The sequence below is a fragment of the Saimiri boliviensis genome, chromosome 11, assembly GCF_048565385.1.
Source record: "Saimiri boliviensis isolate mSaiBol1 chromosome 11, mSaiBol1.pri, whole genome shotgun sequence".
Classification (NCBI taxonomy): Eukaryota; Metazoa; Chordata; class Mammalia; order Primates; family Cebidae; genus Saimiri; species Saimiri boliviensis.
This window is the reverse complement of record NC_133459.1, coordinates 65490879-65514731: the sequence shown is the minus strand read 5'-3', so window position 1 is coordinate 65514731 and position 23853 is coordinate 65490879. Positions and strand designations below refer to the sequence as shown.

The 23853-nt window shown below is 39.4% G+C and overlaps 1 protein-coding gene across 1 annotated transcript in view; it reads right to left on the bottom strand.

Annotated features, from left to right (window-relative positions):
- IL23R (interleukin 23 receptor) overlaps positions 1-23420 on the bottom strand; it is a 91261-nt gene extending 67841 nt beyond the window's left edge. Inside the window, exons 1-4 of the mRNA XM_010347887.3 lie at positions 23293-23420; positions 21650-21748; positions 19884-20180; positions 10956-11079 (exon numbers count right to left, since the gene is read on the bottom strand). Coding sequence (XP_010346189.1) covers positions 10956-11079; positions 19884-20180; positions 21650-21719 — 491 coding nt within the window. The 5' untranslated portion in view covers positions 21720-21748; positions 23293-23420. The remainder of the gene's footprint in view (positions 1-10955; positions 11080-19883; positions 20181-21649; positions 21749-23292) is intronic.
- Positions 23421-23853: the final 433 nt, after the last annotated feature.

The window sequence follows — 23853 nt, the reverse complement described above, 5'->3', positions numbered from 1 at the left end:
GCCATCATTCATGCATTTTTATTCCACAAATATTTATGGAGTAGACTGCACTGATCCAGACATTACCAGTGTTTCCAAGATAAAGAAAAAATACATTTACATGAAATTGCTGAAGATAGTGGGACTACAGTACGCAGACGCTTATTAGCACAGACTTTTGTTCTTTTGGTTTTTTTCTATCATTACCCTTTGAAACAGCAAAATAAAGGAGGTAAAAGAAGGTATGTGAACAGCCACGAGGCTCTGCCTGGTGAGGTCATCACAAAGGAGCAGGGAAGAAAGAAAGTTGTTGAAGCAAAACAGACAAAATTCTACTTTACAACTTCACCCCGACACGAGGAGGCCCCGAACAGCACCTACGCTGCCATAGAGGAAACGCTGCCTTTCTGCAACTGGGGAAACGGGTAGGTGGCCTCAGGTAAAAAGCTTCTCTGTACGTGTGATTTTACTGGAAAACCACCACGTGAATTAGAAGTGAAACCTTGCACATGCTGATCTCTATCCAGTTGCCAACGTGGAAAATACCCTAATAACTGAAGATTTAGAAGAGCTCCTTCAAACCTCATACTACCTCAACTGCAACATTCATTATAAGTCAGCTTTCTCCTGGAGGAAAAGATCCTTTTGGTAGTCAGAGAAATTGACTTGCTCTTTTCTTTTTTCTTTCTTGTTTTTTTAAGACAGGGTCTGGCTAAGTCTCCCAGGGTGGAGTACAGTGGCTCACTGCAACCTCTGCCTCCTGGACTTAAGCCATCCTCCCAAGGAGCTGGGACTCCCGGCACCCGCCACCATGCCCAGCTAATTTTTGTGTTTTTTTGTAGAAATTTTTGTATTTTTTACCATGTTGCCCAGGCTGGTCTTGAACTCCTGAGTTCAAGTGATCCACCTGCCTCAGCCTCCCAAAGTGCTTGGATTACAGGCCTGAACCACTGTGCCCAACCCTCTTCTCTAATTTTTTTCAACTCATTAGTTTGTCTGTAATTCATCATTAGATAAATAGGTGTTTGTTTCCTTTTCTGACGTGTCTGTATTTATAGAAGAGGAGAACATTCATTTTTATGCTAATATTTATATCTTTCATTTCCTCTTCAAAATTTAATAAAATCCCATTAATCTGGCCTCCATCAATTCAGAACATGGTTAGGTTTATCAGAGTTTGGCTATAATTTATTATTGGATTTTTAGGAAAGACGATGGGAAAAATAATTTTTAAAATATATGTGACCTTATATTATTATTTAACTAGGCAGTAAAAGAGAGATGCAGGAAATGCCTATTTCTGGTTATCCACTAGAATAATTACTCAACAAATATTTATTGAGTATTTACTATGTGTCAGGCCCCATTCTAGGCTTAATCAATATAGTGATGAACAAATCAAACAAAAATCCTTGCCCACACTAAGCTTACATTCCAGTTTGAATAAATAAATGTACTACTGACATATAAAAAATAAAAAAGCCTTGGCAATACCATTCAGGACATAGGCATGGGCAAAGACTTCATGACTAAAACACCAAAAGCAATGGCAACAAAAGCCAAAATTGACAAATGGGACCTAATTAAACTAAAGAGCTTCTGCACAGCAAAAGAAGCTATCATTAGGGCTGGGCATGGTGGCTCACGCCTGTAATCCAAGCACTTTGGAGGCCAAGGTGCTGCGAAGGCGGATCACCTGAGGTCGGGAGTTCAAGACCAGCCTGACCAACATGGTGAAACCCTGTCTTAAAAAAAAATAAAATAAAAAATAAAAATAATACATAATAAAAAATAAAAGAAACCATCATCGGAGTGAACAGGCAACCTACAGAATGGGAGAAAATTTCTGCAATTTATCCACCTGACAAAGGGCTAATATCCAGAATTTACAAAGAACTTAGACAAATTTACAAGAAAAAACAAACAACACCATCAAAAACTGGATGAAGGATATAAACAGACATTACTCAAAAGAAGACATTTATGTGGCCAACAAACATATGAAAAAAAGCTCATCATCACTGGTCATTAGAGAAATGCAAATCAAAACCACAAAGAGATACCATCTCATGCCAGTTAGAATGGCAATCATTAAAAAGTCAGAAAATAACAGATGCTGGAAAGGATGTTGAGAAGTAGGAACACTTTCACACTATTGGTGGGAGTGTAAATTACTTCGACCATTGTGGAAGACAGTGTGGTGATTCCTCAAGGATCTACAACTAGAAATACCATTTGACCTGGCAATTCCATTACCGGGTATATACTCAAAGGATTATAAATCATTCTACTATAAAGACACATGCACAGGTATGTTTATTATAGCACTGTTTACAATAGTAAAGACTTTGAATCAACCCAAATGTCCATCAATAATAGACTGGGTAAAGACAATGTGGTACATATATACCATGGGATACTATGCATCCATAAAAAAGATGAGTTCACATCCTTTGAAGGGACATGGATGAAGCTGGGAACCATCATTGTCAGCAAACTAACACAAGAACAGAAAACCAAACACTGCACGTTCTCACTCATAAGTGGGAGTTGAACAATGAGAACACATGGACACAGGGAGGGGAATATCACCAGGGCCTGTAGGGGGTGGGGTACTAGGGGAGGGATAGCAGCAGGTGGGGGACTAGGGGAGGGATAGCATTAGGAGAAATACCTAATGTAGATGGTGGGTTTAAGGGTGTAACAAACCACCATGGCATGTGTATACCTACGTAACAAACCTGCATGTTCTATACGTGTATCTTAGAACTTAAAGTATAATAATAATAACAAAATGAAAGTCTTTCTTATTAGAGCACATGCTCTTTCTAGATTTTTCCAAAATTATTACTTAAAAATCTATAAAAATATTTATAATATTCTATAAATATCCTACTATAATATTCTATAATAATATATTTTATTATAAATAAATAAAATTATGTATAATATCCTATAAATATATATATCCTATAAACATCCTATAATATCCTATAAAAATTATATATATATAATTTTATTTTATATATAATTTATATTATAAATTATAATAGGCCGGGCGTGGTAGCTCAAGCCTATAATCCCAGCACTTTGGGAGGCCGAGGCAGGCGGATCATGAGGTCAAGAGATTGAGACCATCCTGGTCAACATGGTGAAACCCCATCTCTACTAAAAATACCAAAAAAAAAAATTAGCTGGGCATGGCGGTGCGTGCTTGTAATCCCAGCTACTCAGGAGGCTGAGGCAGGAGAATTGCCTGAACCTAGGAGATGGAGGTTGCGGTGAGCCGAGATTGTGCCATTGCACTCCAGCCTGTGTAACAAGAGCAAAACTCTGTCTCAAAAAAGAAAAATAAATAAATAAATAAATAAATAATAATAAATTATAAATTATAATTTTTTATAAATTGTTATATTATAAATCATAATATATCATAAATTATATTATAAATCATAATATATTATAAATTATATTATAATTTATGTTATAAATTATGATATATTATAAATTATAATATATAACATAATCTATATTATAAATTATAATATATAATATAAACAATCATATTTCTTATAAATTAATTAATAAAATTATTTATAATATCCTATAAATAAATAATAATTTATCCTATAAATTATTTACAATATCCTATAAGTCCTAGCCATTTTTATGGCTTTACGTTAATATTTTCCTCAACCAAATCAGTCAGATTTCCCTTAGGCCATAATATTCGAATATCCTTTGCTATAGCCTGAATATTAATGTCCCCCTCAAAATTCACATGTTGAACTTAAACCCCAATGTAATAGTATTAAAAGGCGGGGCCTTTAGAATATGATTAAGTCAGGAGGGCTCCACCCTCATGAATAAATTTAGTGCTCCTGTAAAAGAGGTTGAAGGGAGCTGCCTGACCCCTTCTACTATGTGATAACATATAAAAGTCACCATCTATGAGGAACAGACCCTCACCAGACACCAAATCTGTTAACACTTGATCTGGGACTTCCCAGCCTCCAGAACTGTGAGCAATACATTTCTGTTCTTTACAAATGACCCAGTCTAAGGTATTTTGCTGCAGCAGCTTGAATGGACTGGCACCATTTTGTGTTGTACTCAATTCTAATCATTTTCTATGTGCAAGTCATTTCCTATAATTCGCTTTTTTTATAAGCTTTGTGGTATTAATTATCCTCATTTCACAGGAGGCTGAGGCTCACTGGGGCCAAATAACTTTTCTAAGATTACACAGCTAGCGACTATGGCAGATACTGTTGGATGACAGTACCCAACTCCATTTACAATGCCCTTCTGCCAGGTTGCCATCCAGGCAGAGTAGACATGTGACGCTGTGGTGGCCAACTCAGTGTAGGTGGAAGTCCACAGGAGGACTCCTTTGCTCTTTAGCACTTTTCCTGCCTGGAACTTGGATGAGAAGCCTGAAGATACAGCATCTGAAGATTAAGGTCAACACACTAACGATCGCTGAAGAGAAAACTGAAAAGAGCCTAGATTCCTGGGGTGTTACTGAATTATCATGCCACTTGTGTACTACATATAATTGTGACCTGATAAAAACAAGGCCCTGTCTATTTAAGTGACTGCACTTAAGTTTTGTTTTGTTTTGTTTTGTTTTGTTTTTGAGATGGAGTCTTGCTCTGTTGCCCAGGCTGGAGTGCAATGGCATGAACTCTACTAGCTGCATCCTTCACTTCCAGGTTCAGTCAATTCTCCTGCCTCAGCCTCCCAAGTAGCTGGGATTACAGGTGTGTGCCACCATGCCCGGCTAATTTTTGTATTTTTAGTAGAGATGGTGTTTCACCATATTGGCTGGGCTTATCTTGAACTCTTGACCTCAGGTGATCCACCTGCCTTGGCCTCCCAAAGTGCTGGGATAACAAGCATAAGCCACTGCGCCTGACCTGCACTTGAGTTTTTTGATATTTGCATCATAAAAGACACCTGACTGATAAGTTTCAGAACTGGAAATTAAATCTAAAACTCTAAAGCCCTTGCTCTTCACAATGAATATTTCTGAAAGCATTCTCTTTAGTAAACTCATTCTTAATATTTTCAGAGTGATTTTTTGAGTACTGAGAGCAATCTTAGTACTTCTAACTACTAAAAGTATTCCTTACTTTATAAAGTGGATATGTTCCTCAAAAGTCATGTGCAAATAATTTAAACATACATAATTTCAAATGCATTAAAAGATTTTAAAAGAAATGTATAATATATAGTCATAAAATATTCAGAAAATATTTTTATGATACTAAATAAGAAATTAGGTGGGGATTAGCTAGTTTAAAATCGTATCCAATGAATATTTTTTCAAATTATGATTCATCTGTCTGGAACTTACAATGCAGTTTTACTATCAGGAACCTCAGAAGGCAGGTAAGTCAGGCTTAAAAGAATTACCCCACACCATGGCCGGGCGCGGTGGCTCAAGCCTGTAATCCCAGCACTTTGGGAGGCCGAGGCGGGTGGATCACAAGGTCGGGAGATCGAGACCAACTTGGTCGACATGGTGAAACCCCGTCTCTACTAAAAATACAAAAAAAAAAATTAGGTGGGCATGGTGGCACGTGCCTGTAATCCCAGCTACTCAGGAGGCTGAGGCAGGAGAATTGCCTGAACGCGGGAGGCGGAGGTTGCGGTGAGCCGAGATCGTGCCATTGCACTCCAGCCTGGGTAACAAGAGCGAAACTCCGTCTCAAAAAAAAAAAAAAAAAAAAAAAAGAATTACCCCACACCTGCTAGGATGGCAAGAGCCACCATATAAACAAAGGTTGGCAAGAGAATATGAAGATACTGGAACCCTTATGCACTGTCAGTGGGAATGTAAAATGATGTGGCTGCTTTGGAAAACATTATGGCAGTTGCACAAAAGGTTAAACGTAAAGTTAGCCTGAGACCCAGGAATTCTATCCCTAAATATATGCCCAAGAGAAATAAAAACATATGTATACACAAAACTTGTATACAAATATTAATAGAAGCATAATTCATAATAGCTGAAAAGTGCAAACAACCAAAATGTTTATCAACCAAGGAATAAATACATAAAACGTGTTCCACATAATGGAATATTATTTGCCTAAAAAAGAATAAAGTACTGATACATGTTGCACCACAGATAACCTTGAAAACATTATACTGAATGAAAGAAGCCAGCCACAAAAGACCACATATTATATGATTCCTTTTATATGAAGTGTCCAGAGTAGGCAAATCCACAGAGACAAAAAGCAGATAGTGGTTGTCAAGGACTGGGAGGATTGAGGGGAAATAGGAAGTGATTGCTAATGGATGTGATTTTTTTTGTCATGATGAAAATCTTCAATCTTAATTGTAGTGATAAGTGCTAAAACTCAAGGAATGATATACTTTAAACAAGGAGAATTGCATGGTAGGTGAATTATACTTAATAAAGTTTATATAAAAAACAAAGGAAAGAATGAATTAACCCAACAACCAAGATCAGGAGTTCAGGAGATCCTTCCAGCTTCTGGGAGATAGTGAAGATCCTCAGGTCACTAGGCTCTGTCAATCTGGCACTGCCTGTTTTTTTCTGTGAGCTCGAAGTGCAAAGTTTGCTCCCATATGGCCCTCACCTTCACATTCCTAAAGTTGACTTAGCAATGAGACTCTAATTGTCTTGCTCTTGTAGGCTTTTTTCTATTTTACCCTATAGGCAAGGGGTAGAGGTTTAGTCTCTAATGGTGTAGCCAGAGAGACTCCTGTTAGAATCCTTTCTCCTTTATTCTTAGTCAAATGACTTTGGAGAGGTAATGTGAGTTCCCCAAGCCATCTATAAAACAGGAACAATGACAATAGTTCCCTCACAAGGATAAGTTCAGAGTTTAAGACATCACGCACATGAAATACAGAGCACAGTGCTTAGCACATTGCATATCATCCATCAATTCTATCCATCCCTGATATCAGAGTTTTCATCATCTCTTTGGTACTGGAATATTCCTCTGCTTAACTCCTGCTCAGAATGAAAGGTGTATGCTTCTTGCCCACGGCATGCAGCTGGTAACTCCAGGCCTGGCGATGTATTCATAAAATCTGTCTAGTTTCTACACGGACTTTCTTGAATGAAGAGGTGTTTCTTTTTATGTTTCACTTAATCAAAATTATTTTGAGTATCCAACAGGTGGAGAAAGAGAGCAAGATTAGGTTATTCTCTTCCTTAGAGACCAGGCTCGGTGGCTGGGAGAATTGCTTGAACCCAGGAGGTGGAGGCTGCAGTGAGCTGAGATCGCGCCACTGCACTCCAGCCTGGGTGACAGAGTGAGACTCCGGCTAAATAAATAAATTAATTAAATTAAATAAATAAAAAGATAAAATGCCAGGCGCGGTAGCTCAAGCCTGTAATTCCAGCACTTTGGGAGGCCGAGGCGGGTGGATCACGAGGTCAAGAGATCGAGACCATCCTGGTCAACATGGTGAAACCCCGCCTCTACTAAACATACAAAAAAATTAGCCGAGTACGGTGGCGCATGCCTGTAATCCCAGTTACTCCGGAGGCTGAGGCAGGAGAATTGCTTGAATCCAGGAGGCGGAGGTTGCAGTGAGCCGAGATCGTGCCATTGTACTCCAGCCTGGGTAGCAAGAGCGAAAACGCCGTCTCAAAAATAAATAAATAAATAAATAAATAAAAAGATAACTAAAAAAAAAAAAAAGAAGGTTATTCTCTTCCATAATGATGAGAACAGAATAAAATATCTTAAATATGCCCTCCGATATGGTCCTCTACAGCCCTTCAACAGAAAATAAGAAGACAGGCAACCTATGTTCAAATTCCACTGAGTCACGGCACCAAAGGAAAAAACAAAAAATAAATTCCACCTCTCCTTCTTGCAGCTGTGTGGTCCTGGATACATCACCTGACCTTTCTAAGCCTCAGTTCACTTGTCTATGTAAATGGGAAAAATAATTGTATGCATCTGTCTTAGTCTGTTTGTGCTGCTATACCAATAACTTAGACTAGGTAATTTATAAACAACAGAAATTTAGTGTTTATAGTTCTGGAGGCTTGAAAGTCTTAGATCAAGGCATCAGCAAACTCAGTGTCTGGTGAGGGCTCACTCTCTGCTTTATAGATAGCACCTTCTATCTGTGTCCTCACAGGGTAGATGGGCAAACGAGCTCTCTTCCAGGCCTCTTAGAGAAGGGCAATACTTCCATCCATGACAGCTTCACCCTCATGACCTAATCTCACTTCAAAGGCCCCAACTCTTAATACTATTGCATTGGGGACTGGTTTCAACATATGAGTTTTAGGACAAAAGTATTTGAATCATCCAGTGCCTCACATTGGTTGTGTAGGATATTAAATGAGGCAACATTTATAAAGCTCTTGGCTCAGTGCTTGGCAAACAGTAAGGATCTAATAAATGCTTTAAAAAATTGTTCGTGAAATTTTTAAGAATTACTGACAGAAAAAAAAAAGTGTATTTCAAAAACACTACAGAAGGCATTTTATTTTATTTTATTTTAGTCATTATTTTTGAGATGGAGTTTCGCTCTTGTTGCCCGGGCTGGAGTGCAATGGCGTGACCTTGGCTCATCGCAAACTCTGCCTCCAGGGTTCAAGCAATTTGCCTGCCTCTAGGGTTCAAGCAATTTGCCTGCCTCTCTCCCCAGTAGCTGGGATTACAGGCACGCATCACCATGCCCAGCTAATTTTTGTGTTTTTAGTAGAGGCGGGATTTCACCATATTGGCCAGGCTGATCTCGAACTCCTGATCTCAGGTGATCCACTCATCTAGGCCTCCCAAAGTGCTGGGATTATAGGTATGAGCCACTGTGCCCCATTGGCACTTTATTTTATTATTTTATTTTTAGTATTTCATCATCATCATCTTCTTCTTTTTTTTAAAATAAGACTGGGTTTCACCATGTTGGTCAGGCTGGTCTTGAACTCCCGACCTCAGGTGATCCGCCCACCTTGGCCTCCAAAGTGCTTGGATTACAGGTGTGAGCCACCACGCCCAGCCTTTTAGTACTTTTCTTTGAGATGGAATCTTGCTCTGTGGCCCAGGCTGGAGTGCAGTGACGGGATCTTAGCTCACTGCAAGCTCCGCCTCCTGGGTTCAAGCAGTCCTCCCTGCTTCAGCCTCTCTAGTTGCTGGGCTTACAGGTGTCCACCACCACACTCAGCTAATTTTCGTATTTTCAGTAGAGATGGGATTTCACCATGTTGGCCAGGCTGATCTCAAGCTCTTGATCTGAGGTGATCCGCCAGCCTCAGCCTCCCAAAATGCTGGCATTACAGGTTCGAGCCACTGCCCTTGGCCTAGAATTTTATTTTATTTTATTTTATTTTATTTTATTTTATTTTATTTTATTTTATTTATTTATTTATTTTTGAGACAGAGTCTCACTCTGTCACCAGGAGCCAGGCTGTGGTGCAGTGGCTGATCTCGGCTCACTGCAACCTCCACCTCTCAGGTTCAAGCAATTCTCCTGCCTCAGCCTCCCGAGTAGCTGGGACTACAGGCATGTGCCACCACACCCAGCTAATTTTTGTATTTTTTTTTTTTTTTTTTTTGGTAGAGATGGGGTTTCACCATGTTGGCCAGTACGGACTCGATCTCTTGACCTCGTGATCTGCCCGCCTCGGCCTCCCAAAGTGCTGTGATTACAGGCAGTGAGCCACTGTGCCTGGCTGAATTTTATTTTTTAATAAACTAAACAAAACAAAAAACACGGATAAGGTGATCAACTTGTCCTAGTTCGCCTACAACTTTCCAGCTTTTTAAAACTGAAAATCCTTTGTCCTGCAAAGCCACTTAGCATGAGGCAAACAGGAAAGCTGATGAGCCTATATAGACACCAAATTTAAGATTCGAGGGTCATTATGAACAATTAATAGCTTCAATGAATTTAATGGTAACCTAGCATGATTATACAGACTTTAAAAGCCAAATTCCACATAATGAATTAGAACAAACCTGTGCTTTAGGTTTTATTTTCAGGCTCATTTAAAGATTTAAACTAATAGCAATTCAGAGAAATTACGTTGTTGAAACCCCAGAAGAATAGAGCGAGGATTTAAGCAACAATTTATTTATTTATTTATTTATTTATTTTTTGAGACGGAGTTTCGCTCTTGTTACCCAGGCTGGAGTGCAATGGTGCGATCTCGGCTCACTGCAACCTCCGCCTCCTGGGTTCAGGCAATTCTCCTGCCTCAGCCTCCTGAGTAGCTGGGATTACAGGCACGAGCCACCATGCCCAGCTAATGTTTTGTATTTTTAGTAGAGACAGGGTTTCACCATGTTGACCAGGATGGTCTCGATCTCTTGAGCTTGTGATCCACCTGCCTCGGGCTCCCAAAGTGCTGGGATTACAGGCTTGAGCCACCACGCCCGGCTATTTTTTTTATTTGTATGTTATTTTATTTTATTGAGATAGAGTCTTGTTCTATAACCCAGGCTGGAGTGCAATGGTGCAATCTCGGCTCACTGCAACTTCCACCTCTCAGATTCAAGAGATTCTCCTGCCTCAGCCTCCCAAGTAGCTGGGATTACAGGTGCCTGCCACCATGCCCAACTATTTTTTGTGTTTTTAGTAGAGACAGGGTTTTACCACATAGGCAAGCCTGGTCTCAAACTCCTGACCTCAGGTGATCAGCCCACCTTTATCTCCCAAAGTGCTGGGATTACAGGTGTGAGTCACTGTGCCCGGCCTAGGCAATGGTTTAAAACTAGGCCCCTGCTACCAGTTACCTTTTAATGAATAAAAAGGACAGAAAGATTGTAGAACACTTTGCCTTCCAGAGTGAAAATATTACTGGCCCGAAAAGGGCATTGGTAGTTTCACTGATCATAAGTAGGAAATTAGGGATAAATCAGGGTATATATTTAACGTTTGAGGCTGATTTCTTAGATCTCTGCTGGAGGCAGAGCACTGGCTGAACTGGGGTGGAACTGCTTATATGAAGCCGTGAAGAAGGGACCTACCTCTTCACATGTACCACGTATTTTGTGTCTATGTAGGTGAGCTTCCCAGCATTCCAGGTGCAAGTCATGTTGCCTGAATATTCATAAATGACACAGGTTACCTCATCAGGAACATCTGGCGGATCTGCAACAAAACATATCACTTAGGAGCTGCCATAAGAAATATGAAGTTCTCTGTAAAGTAGTCAGCTGAGAAACAGACCATTTTATTTGAGAAATCAGGCCAGTCAGCACTCAGCACCTCCCTGCTCCTCCTTCCATCCCTACTACTTTACCTTGCAACCCGCTTTACCATCAAATATCCACTTCTCTTCTTCTTATACTTGACTATATTATCCTAAATTTAGTCTCCCCCTAGCTACCACTGCATCTTTGTCTTCGTCTTAACAGCTAGACACTTCTAAAGAGTCTTTATTATTCTTCATTTCCCATATACTTTTGAACCCAAAACAATCAGGATTCAGCCTCCATAATTTCACCAAAACCATTGTTGGTAAGATCATTAATGACTTTCTCTTCAACAGACCCCGTCTTTTGTCATTTGTCATTGAGTTTCATCTCTATAGCATTCAATATTTTGCTCACTCCCTCCTTGCAAGCTCTCTGTTTTAAAGCTGGGCATGGTGGCTCACATCTGGAGTCCCAGCTATTTGGGAAGCTGAGGTTGGAGGATCCCTGGAGCCTAGGAGTTTGAGGCTGCAATGAGCTATGATCAAGACACTGCACTCCAGCCTGGGAGACACAGTGAGACCTTGTCTCAAAAAGAAGAAAAGAAAAGAAATCTCTCTGCTTTTGGCTCTGGCAAATGGGTTCTTTGTAGTTTTCTTCTACTTCTCTGGCAGACTATCTTCCTCTCTAGGATGTTTTTCACTACTCATTTTAAAAGTTTGGTCATATATGCAATAAAATATTATTCAGCCTTAAAAAGGAAGGTAACTTTAATACATGCTAGAATGTGGATGAAACTTAAAGACATTTTATTAAGCGAAACCAGACCTGAAAGGACGAATACTGCATGATTCCCCTTACACAAGGTATCTGGAATAGTCAAACTGGTAGAAAATAGAATGGCAGTTGCTGGGGCTTGGAGGAGAAGGAAATGGATACTTGTTTAACAGATACAGAGTTTCAGTTTGCAATAAGAGGGTTCTGGAGATAAATGGTGGTGATGGTTGTACAACAGTGTAAATGTACTTAGTGCCACTGAACTGTACACTTAACCATAGTAAAAACAGTACATTTTATGTTATGTATTTTACCACCACAGCAAGATTTTTTAAAAGTTTGGTATTCACGCAATTCTGTTTCAAGACTCTCTTCCCCTCACCCAACTCAACTCCTCCCACCCCCATTCCTGCCCCGCCCTTTCTCCAGGTGCCCATGTCATGGGGAACGTTTTTATTTTTTGTTGGCTAGCATCTTTTCCTCTTGAGAACTGACATTCCCCCTACCCCGGTCCCTCACCCCAATCTTATCCCCACCCCAACCCCAAGGCCTGTCAATCAAGAGGCTCTCCACAGAAGTGTGCCTTTGATGTAGGCTGACTAATTGGAGAATTTCCCTTGGGAATGAGCACACGATTCAAGATGAACCAGTCAGAATTCTCCAAGGGACTTTTTCTGAAACCATTGTAAAAGAATCACACTCTTTCCCCCCGAAACTGCTGTCTCGAATAGCATGTGAGCTGTAAGTTGCTGGTAACCATCTTGCTGTCATTGTAAAACAAGCTTCTTCGAAGTCTTTAGTCTATTTAAGAATGAAGCCAAGCCAGGGGAGAACAATACCTAATAGACAGGAAAAGATGAGAGAATTCTGATGACATTGAGTTTTGGGGGCCTTTAAAGCCTATGAAACCCCAAGAACTATAGAACGACACCTAGAATTTTCAGTTATATCGTTCAATTGTGAATAAGATGAAGATTTTTTAAAGTATAAAAATACTGACTGTTTATTAAATATTCACTTTTCAGGTGTGGCTCTCTTAGTTCATCTCTACATGTGAAATACTGCCAGGACACTTGACTACTCAGAGAAGGACGAGACAAATGGAAGGATAGGGGCTCATACAGAATGAAAATACAGACATGTATGCATCTGAAGTTACATCTAAAGATTTATTTTAAGTACATATATGCTTTCACTTCACCTGCAAGTTGCCTACCAAAAATATTACTTGTAAAATAGTAAACAAATATATTAAAATTGTATCGTCACTGCAAATCAAAGCAGTACTAGATGTCATTTAAACCTATCAAATTAGCTAGGATTTTGAAAAATAGTAGTACACAGTGTTAGAGTGAACTCATGGAAATCCTGTAACATGCTTCTGGTGGAAAAACAAATTGACACAGCCTTTGTGGAGAGCACTTTACATATCACAATCTGTAAAAGCAGGTGTAATATTTGTGACCCACAATTATACTAAGAATGCATCCTTAATGAATTGTTCATAGATACGTAAAAGTATTTGGCTTAAAGGATGTGCCCTTATTGTTCATAATAATGAAAAAAATTGTAAACAGTCTCAATTTTCCAAAACAAGGTTAAATAAACTCTAATACAGTCCTAAACACATCCAAAAGCAATGATATAGAAGACAATTTAAGTACTTGGCCTTTGGAAGGAATTAAATTTAATGAAGTAATGATCATATGGCAAAGTGAAAAAAACAGGCTGTAAAATGGTTCAATTAGTGGTTTCATTTAAGTAAGAGATTGAGAAAGAGAGGGTCCAAAACTTCAAAGACATATTCTGAATTATTAAAGAGGGATTATGGGCCGGGCGCGGTGGCTCAAGCCTGTAATCCCAGCACTTTGGGAGGCCGAGGCGGGTGGATCATGAGGTCGAGAGATCAAGACCAACCTGGTCAACATGGTGAAATCCCATCTCTACTAAAAATACAAAAAATTAGCTGGGCGTGGTGGTGCGTGCCTGTAGTCCCAGCTACTCAGGAGGCTGAGGCAGGAGAATTGCCTGAACCCAGGAGGTGGAGGTTGCGGTGAGCCGAGATCGCACCATTGCACTCCAGCCTGGGTAACAAGAGCGAAACTCCGCCTCAAAAAAAAAAAAAAAAAAAAAAAAAGAGGGATTATGGTTACTAGTAAAGTTATGGGATTATGGGAATGATAGATATTTCTTTTTTGCTGGTCTACATTTTAAAAACTTTCTATATTGAATGCAATTTGATTTTACAATTAAAAAACTATTTTTTTTTTTTTTTGAGACAGAGTTTCACTCTTGTTGCCCAGGTTGGAGTGCAATGGTGTGATCTCAGCTCACTGCAATCTCTGCCTCCCAGGTTCAAGTGATTCTCCTGCCTCAGCCTCCTGAGTAGCTGGAATTACAGGCATGCACCACCACACTTGGCTGATTTTGTATTTTTAGTAGAGACGGAGTTTCTCCATATTGACCAGGCTGATCTCGAACTCCCAGCCTCAGGTAACCTGCCCACCTCAGCCACCCAAAGTATTGGGATTACAGACATGAACCACCGCGCCCACCCTAAAATACTATTTTTATATATCAAAGGTCTAATATCCTTTTCAAAAAACCTGTTTTCAAACCATAAGAACACATTAAAAAGTACATTTTGGTGACTTGTAGCATTGAGTTACAATGGAGAGAAATGGGGCTCCAAGTAGGGTAAAATATATCTTTGTTTTAATTGAGCCTTAAATGAAGTAGGTGTGGAAACATAAATTTAAATCATTTTGGAGACTGAATTGTTGTCCCTCATTGATTACAATGATTTGTGCTGAAGTTATTTTTTCCTCTGGTTTCAGATAGAGTGTGTCATTGATCTGGCCATCAGAAAAGATAACTGCCGATGGTTTGAGCTGTGTTACTCCACAGCATCCTATGTGAAGTGAATTCTCAGGGTTATAGAAGTCTGGTGGTTAATTAACTTTGCAAAAGATCAAAAAGATGACTATACACACTCATGCAAATAAGTATTTGTTAATATGAAGCAATGTAAAGATGAGCATGTGAGTATGATTATGATAATAACATCAAATTGTTGTTAGGTTTCATTGCCAGGTTATTCAATATCCGAGAACAAAACCTGGCTATACAACTGGATACTAGAGAATACCTGAAATATACAAAAGGAGGCTTACGATTTTGCTCTTCCCTGCCAATTCCACCCCTCCCCTATTATTGGGACACTCCCTAATCACAGGCCAGGTTTCTGGTTAATTCAAAGTCTAGCCAAGGATCCTTTTCTACTGAGAGATTGTTGAAAGCAGACTTCTAGCCGGGCGCGGTGGCTCAAGCCTGTAATCCCAGCACTTTGGGAGGCTGAGGTGGGTGGATCACGAGGTCAAGAGATCGAGACCATCCTGGTCAACATGGTGAAACCCCGTCTCTACTAAAAATACAAAAAAATTAGCTGGGCATGGTGGTGCGTGCCTGTAATCCCAGCTACACAGGAGGCTGAGGCAGGAGAATTGCCTGAACCCAGGAGGCAGAGGTTGCGGTGAGCCGAGATCGCGCCATTGCACTCCAGCCTGGGCAACAAGAGCGAAACTCCATCTCAAAAAAAAAAAAAAAAAGAAAAAAGAAAGCAGACTTCTTTGTATTTCTAGCATTTAACACATTTTTGGTGCGTAGTAACCACTCAATAAAGTTTATTCCATGAATTGATTGGCTTGATTAAGATAATAACAAGAGTTAAAAGGAAGAGAGGCACAATAATTCTGGCAAAGAAGATCACTCTACGATTTCTTTTTATCTTTTTACTTTTTTCTTTTTTTCTTGAGACAGAGTCTCACTCTGTTGCCAGGTTGGAGTGCAGTGGCACCATCTAGGCTTACTGCAACCTCCACCTCCCAGGTTCAAGAGATTCTCCTGCCTTACCCTCTCAAGTAGCTGAGACTACAGGCAGGTGCCACCACACCCAGCTAGTTTTTTTGCATTTTTAGTAGCGATGGGGTTTCGCCATGTTGTCCAGGATGGTCTCGATCTCTTGATCCATACACTTTGGCCTTCCAAAGTGCTGAGATTACAGCCACTGCACCTGGCCAGATGACTCTACAGTTTCTTACCCAAGCAGGGCACAGGCCAACCTAATTGTTCCATAATCATATTTAATAGAAATGTTAGAAACAAATATTCAGGGGTTTTTATTGAACAACAAATGTGCTTTCATCATTGTAAATAAAGGCCAAAGAAGTTTAAAATTAAAAAAGTCAAAGATGCTTAAAATTTTAAGCAAATGAGTAAGTAGAAACATGACTGTTTGTGTATGGTTTAATTTGGCTTTTTTTTTTTTTTTTTTTTTTTTTTTTTTTTTTTTTTTTTGAGACGGAGTTTCGCCCTTGTTACCCAGGCTGGAGTGCAATGGCGCGATCTCGGCTCACCGCAACCTCCACCTCCTGGGTTCAGGCAATTCTCCTGCCTCAGCCTCCTGAGTAGCTGGGATTATAGGCACGCGCCACCATGCCCAGCTAATTTTTTGTATTTTTGGTAGAGACGGGGTTTCACCATGTTGACCAGGTTGGTCTCGATCTCTTGACCTTGTGATCCACCTGCCTCAGCCTCCCAAAGTGCTGGGATTACAGGCTTGAGCCACCGCGCCTGGCTTTAATTTGGCATTTTTTAATGAATAAAGACATTTCGTATTTTATCCCATGATTGGTGTGGTCCAATTAGAACAAATTTCCCATAATATGTGTGCATTTAATCTTAGACAAGAGTCTAAGAAATGTTTAAAATCATGGGTAAAAATGGAAATTGTGATAATACGATTTATATTTCACAAATTATACATTAAAGCACAGCACTTTTAAATATATTTGGATAGCTTTTCAAGGAAAGCAATGACTCATTTATCTTGGCTTTTACAATTTGTCTCCAGTCCAAAAAAATACATATAATCATTTTGTTCAGAGCAGTGATGATAAGTTGACATAGTAAAGCTCACATGACAAATATCCTGCGATCAAAGTGGTCCAGTGAAAGCAATGTGATTTCTAGAATGCCACAAAACCCTCAAAAACCTTTTTTTGACCTACTTAAATAGGAAGTTTTGTTTGCTAAGAATGTAGAGCCCAAGAAGCCATTCAGCTTGAATCCAGGGGTTTGAGTAAATTCTCACCTGGCAGTTACATTTTTACACTCATAACCAGAGGCCTATGTAAGGAGTTATAACTCACAAGTTAAGTAAGTGGAAAAAGTGATGTTCTTTCTAAGCAGCCATCAGCAGTGAATGTATTTCTATTAGGCCGTTCTGGAAGGGGAACAAAGGCTGTTCTCTGACCTTATACATTGCCTGGTGTTGGGTTTGGGGACAGAGGCCCCTCAGCTAACACTTCGAGGGGTCTTGGGAGTAATCAGTTATACAAACTGCAATACAGGGAAGGCTGTGTTAAATAGGCATAGGAGGCCGTTGTTTCGAACTGAGCTCCTGCACTAGGCCCCCACATGCCAAACCAAAATGAAGTCACTCCTGTTAAGTGACATATAATGAAGCTGAAACTTTAAGGAAGCAGGTAAAACCCCACACAGACTAGTTTTTCCTGAAAACAGGAAATTCACAGCAATCATGTAGAAAGAGCCCAGTCAACCTGACCAGGAATGGTAAGGAAACTCCCTCTGCTTTAACAACTACAGGGAAAATAACCTGAAGTAACAATGTTAATCAATCTGGTTTTTTTTTTTTTTTTAAATTTCATTTCTTGTTCCCACCTTATAAAACCAACTGTTCTGTTATAATAGCAAAACCAAAACTAAACATATAATGATACAAGCCAGCGCATATCACTATAGTAACTTAAACACCTCCAGGACACTTAGAGAACATATCTGTTTTACAGAACAAGATGCTGCAGATTCATGAATCACAAATAAAAACGTATCAGATCTAAAAACTAAATTTGCTGAAATTTTGTTTTTTAACAGAGACAATGTTTATTTTGCTTCCTTTTTTCCTTTGGCTTAAATTAACGACTAACCTTTTCCTGTAACTGTGAAAGTTGCTTATTTGCCCTCTAAAGAAATTGTATAGTCTCTCTACCCAACTCCCACCCGCAAAGGATAAATAGTAAAGTATTTAAGCATTGAGGTTTGGTCATGTTTCCTGAGGATGTGGACAAGCTAAGGAGATTTCATACATCAGATAAGATGTCTGCCGGTGGTTTAATTTCCACAATTTAGGTCAAAGTTTAGCAGTTTTAAGGCATTAGTTTAAGGTAGGTTTATTCTTTGACTCCAAAACCTATGACTTTCCTTCCTCAACTCAACTCTACGACTTTCTGTAGTTCCCTCTCCTGAAAAGCATGCAAGATCAGTTGCTCAGAGTTAAGTAGGACAATGGCTTCATTACAGAGCAAAGAAACCTCTTACTTCCCAAGCAGTCACAACAGGGTCAGGTGGTAGTGGTGACATGGTTCTGCCCCCAGCTAAGTTCTAAAGGTGAAGAAGCAAGAAATGAGGTTTGATTCTCAAAAGTATGGAGGAAGGGAACATGGCAAAGACACAAATCTCTTTATTTTTTACTGAAAATGGGTTCAAGTGCCATAGAGAATGAATATCTGAGTTAAAACAGTGCTAAACTTATCGATCTACCCTTCATAATAGTAGAACCAAAGCTAAGTATGTAATTATACAAGCCAGCCCGTATCAGTATAGTAACTTCAGTATCTCCAGGACACTCAGGACACAAATTGAATTTAGCATATATTTTTAAGATTAACATGACTAAGCTTTTAAATAAATTAATAATTAGTCCCTTCAAGGTGGATTTTAAGACAAAGAAAAACAAGAAAAAGAAAAAAAAATTGTAATTACAATAACAAACTGAGTGATTCTCAACCGGAAAAGTGAGATTGGGAACAGAGGATTGTAGAAGAATCTCCCTATGTTTTATCAAAAGGATGCATTTTTAAGGATTTGGGTACTGATTTACTCTAAACTTTATCATATGTTCCCAAATAAATTATTGAAATTAAGTGCTTAACACAGCCTGTATAATTAGCCTCCTTTTACCGGCAAAGAATCAAGGCTTAAGCAACTTACCCAAGATCACAAACCTGGGAGTGCAGTGGGAACACAAAACGAGTTTTACAACTCTCCCTAAATTTTGGCCTCAAAATTTCTCAATGGGATCTGCTTCAAGGTAAATAATATTAATTTAGAAAAATGGAACACAACGGCCGGGCGCGGTGGCTCAAGCCTGTAATCCCAGCACTTTGGGAGGCCGAGGCGGGTGGATCACGAGGTCAAGAGATCGAGATCATCCTGGTCAACATGGTGAAACTCCGTCTCTACTAAAACTACAAAAAATTAGCTGGGCATGGTGGCGCGTGCCTGTAATCCCAGCTACTCAGGAGGCTGAGGCAGGAGAATTGCCTGAACCCAGGAGGCAGAGGTTGCGGTGAGCCGAGATTGCGCCATTGCACTCCAGCCTGGGTAACAAGAGCGAAACTCCATCTCAAAAAAAAAAAAAAAAGAAAAGAAAAATGGAACAAAACAAAACAAAGAAGATTAAAAGAGCAACATTTTAAATCTAAGGGTTCTGGCCTTCACATATGCAGTGTTTGTTCAGGGTAGAGGTGAAAAATCATAGTTTGAATGTATTGGCAACATTTTAAAATTTAAGAGTACACATTAAAATTTTATATTTCTGTCTTCCTTTGAAGAGCCAAAAGATGTAGGAACACTGGGCCCCTGTGAATGCTGGGTCTGGGTGGTGGCTCCCCCCAGGAGACCACCTATGCACTTTCTTCTCTGCATAGTTCCCATTAGCTGCTACAATTCATACAGTTCACCAACCTGGCCCTGGAGACATGTGAGTTTGCAGCTCCTGTACTGAACTCATCTAAAAACTGAGCTATATCATTTTGCCCCTGTTTTTAGACTAGTGTGGTAACGACCAGTTAATTGTTAGACTAGCTTTTGTTTGCATTTCCAATGTGCCCCAACACTTACATCCAGAAGAAATGTCTTTTCCACATATCAGTGTCTCTTGAAAATGTTGGGTACATTCAGCAGTGCAGTACATGGAAGCACGTGGTTCCAGAAAGTTTTTATACCAAAGCCGAGCTGTTGTTTTGTTCATCCTTGTGATTTGAGATCTTTCTCTGATGCCGTTTTTATAAAAATGAAGTTTCCTTGGTTGGCAGTTCTTAATCGCTGCTTTGCAATATATAGAGATATTCATACCCATCTTAAAAACTGTGGCTGGTTCTACCCAGATGTGGCCAGAGCAGTTTATATTTGTAATTCCTAGAAATAAATAGAAAAATAATAAATTACATGTAAAACATTACAACAAGAGATTCAGAAGAGTATGCTATTGCATTTTAAATTTATTATTTCTATTAATTAAATGATTCTTTTGAAAATGGTTTTAGGACTAAATGTATCTTTTCATAAACTAACCTATTACACCGTGTTTCTGTTAGGCCCCTTTTTTTTTTTTTTTTGAGACGGAGTCTCACTCTGACGCCCAGGCTGGAGTACAGTGGCGCAATCTTGGCTCACCGCAACCTCCACTTCCCTGATTCAAGGTATTCTCCCACCTCAGCCTCCCAAATAGCTGGGATTGCAGGTGTGTGCCACCATGCCCAGCTAATTTTTTTTTTTTTTTTTTTTTTTTGAGACGGAGTTTCGCTCTTGTTACCCAGGCTGGAGTGCAATGGCACGATCTCAGCTCACCGCAACCTCCACCTCCTGGGCTCAGGCAATTCTCCTGCCTCAGCCTCCTAAGTAGCTGGGATTACAGGCACGTGCCACCATGCCCAGATAATTTTTTGCATTTTTAGTAGAGACGGGGTTTCACCACGTTGACCAGGATGGTCTCGATCTCTCAACCTCGTGATCCACCCGCCTCGGCCTCCCAAAGTGCTGGGATTACAGCCACCGTGCCCAGCCCCTAATTTTTGTATTTTTAGTAAAGACGGGGTTTCACCATGTTGGCCAGGCTGGTCTCCAACTCCTGACCTCAGGTGATTCACCAGTCTTGGCCTCCCAAAGTGCTGAGATCACAGGCATGAGCCACCGTGCCCAGCTTCTGTTATGCTTTTATTGATGTTCAGCAGCATGACATAAGACTGGAGTCAGCCTGGAAGCTTCTCTGAGTGTCTGAAGAACAAATATAATTAGCTCTTCTACTTTAGAGAACTGAGAGATTATGAAACTACCATATTTTTCCAAGGTAAGATTAGAAATAACACTGGGCACTGCAGAATCTGAACTGCATTCTCTAGCTACTCAACCAATCTTTCGATTTTTTTTTTTTTTTTTTTAGATAAAGGCTACCTTTTTTTTTAAGCAAAGTATGAATATAATGCATAAAACCATACTCTTGCCAATGGCTCACATAGTTACTACGTGCCAAGCAGTAAGTGGTTTGCAAGATAGAATTACATTCAAATGTTTGACAGGTTATTATATAACAGTTAGAGCAGTTTAAAGATAGAACATGCAAATTCAAACTAATAAGCTCCTTTGTGGAAACATTCGCATGTGAGTGAGAGGGCTGTCCATAAGGGAAATTTGAGACAGAAATCCTTCATTTGGAAGGAGATTGGACCCTTTTTGATTTCTTTCTGTATAATTTTTATGCACACATTTTTCCAGTCTAATAATATTTGTATTCTTCAGAAATTCTAACATAACACTGTGAAAATAATAATCACTCAATATTCTGTTTGTTGAATGAAAGATAGTAATCGCTACATAAAACACCATACCTCCATGACACCAACTGAAGAGTATGTAAAGAGCTATTACCACATCCCATTGAATGGTGACCTGATTCATGTCTGGAAGCAGGAAAAGATTGTTTCCTTCTGGAAAAAAATACGAAAATGTTTAAATTGTAATACTTTAGTAAAATAATTAAAAGCATTACTTTTTCCCCTAAGAGTTATTATATTTGATGGAAACCTTTGAGAAGGAAGGAAGGAAGAGAGGGACGGAAGGAGGCAGGGAGGGGAACAAATAAACGTTACTGGTATTTTTAGGAGATATAATAAGAGATGGAGAAGTAAAGCAAACAAATAGAACTTTATACTCTTCAAAAGTCACTATGAATTATCTCAGTGGGGCATTTGACCCATTAAAATACAATTCCTTCTAATTTAGCCTTTCTCATCAGATACCTCCTCCTCTGAGCTAACTTCTTTTTTATTCTTTTAAATTTTTTTAGAGACAAGGACTTGCTCTGTAGCCCAGGCTGGAGTGCAATGGCATCATCATAATTCACTATAATTTCAAACTCCTGGGCTCAAGTGGTCCTTCCAACTCAGCCTCCCAAAGTGCTATTACAGGCGTGAACCACGGTTCCTGGGCTGAGCTAACTTCTGATGATGAATTATTCTCCCTGCCAAAGTTATGTACCTCTCACACTCCAGAAATATTAGTCTTTGATGAGCGAAATTTGGGAAGAGCCAAAAATTTCGGAACTCCCAGAGAAAATGGATTCAAAATGAAGAAAAGTGAAGTGAGATTAAGCAATATGTGCTATCACCAGTTAGATTGTAAAAAGCCTTCTGTCTGGGCTGGGCATGGTGGCTTGTGTCTGTAATATCAGCGCTTTGGGAGGCAGAGACGGGCAGATCACCTGAGCCTAAGAGTTCAAGACCAGGCTGGGCAACATGGTAAAACCCTGTCTCTACTAAAAATATAAAAATCAGCCCAGTGTGGTGGCATGTGTCTGTCATCCCAGCTACTCAGAAGGTGAAAGTTGCAGTGAACCATGATCACGCCATTGCACTTCAGCCTGGGCGACAGAGTGAGACCTTGTCCCCCTTCCCCCCACCCCCAAAAAAGAGGAAAAAGCCTTTCATCTGTAAAGAACTCAAAGTAAACACATTATAGAAATTCCTAATAATACTGTTTTTAGTTTACAACTAGAGTTACACAATTCAATTAATCAGTTACATTAATTAACGCATTTACCCAACAATCAACATTATTCAGTTATTTCATCTGTTTAATAAAACTTCAGCTTTTTCTATAAAACAACAAGAGAACGCAATGCATGGCTCATCAAATTGCATAAAATATCTAGTAACATTTAAAAAAACTGGGGTCCCCCCGGCTCAGAAAGATAGGGATCCCTTTCATAATTTGTTAGCAATAGTAAATCTTCTCTTCATAAGAAGCAACATAAGCCCTAAAAATGTTCCTAGCTAGAAGTTAACTGATAGAAATATGCAATAATTATTATTTAAAGTGATATGGTGCCGAACAATAGTATATATTCCCTTTTCATCAGTAACCACTGCAGGGAGTATCATGAGAACCTGCAAGAGAAAACGACTTGGCCCATGTTTTTCCAAAAGAAAATACAAGCTGTCTTTAAATATCTGGATGATCACTGCCTATTTACCTTTCAACCTGTGTGAAGCACATGATTCCACTTCAGAGCCAGGGTGCTACTCTTGCTGGCTGTGTCATGTCTTCTTACCCCAGTGCCTGCCTGTCAGCGATCGCTTCAGGTTTTCAGCTCTGAGATCAATGGAAATGTCAGCAGAGCCCTGACCTACATTTCAGATTCTTGAAGAGAAACTCAAACTGTCTGATTCAAAATGACTGGCTTTCATGTCACTATTTGGGAAAACCCAGATTACTGAAAGTGAACTGTACTGTCAGTACTTTTTTTTTTACAGCTTAATTTAAAATGGTCTCATCCAAGAGGCAGAACACTTATACATGTTTTCTGATAAATGTCTAACATTTTGACACCAAAAATATGATGCTTAGTTTTAATTTACAACCAGCATTGTTAATACTTACACACCTGGTTTTTTTTTGTTTGTTTGTTTGTTTTTTAGTTTTCCAGTTTGTTCAAGTATAACTGATGAATAAAATTCTACAATTTGATGGTATACAATGTGATTATTTGATACACACGTATTTTGTGAAATTGTTATGCAATCAAGTTAGTTAA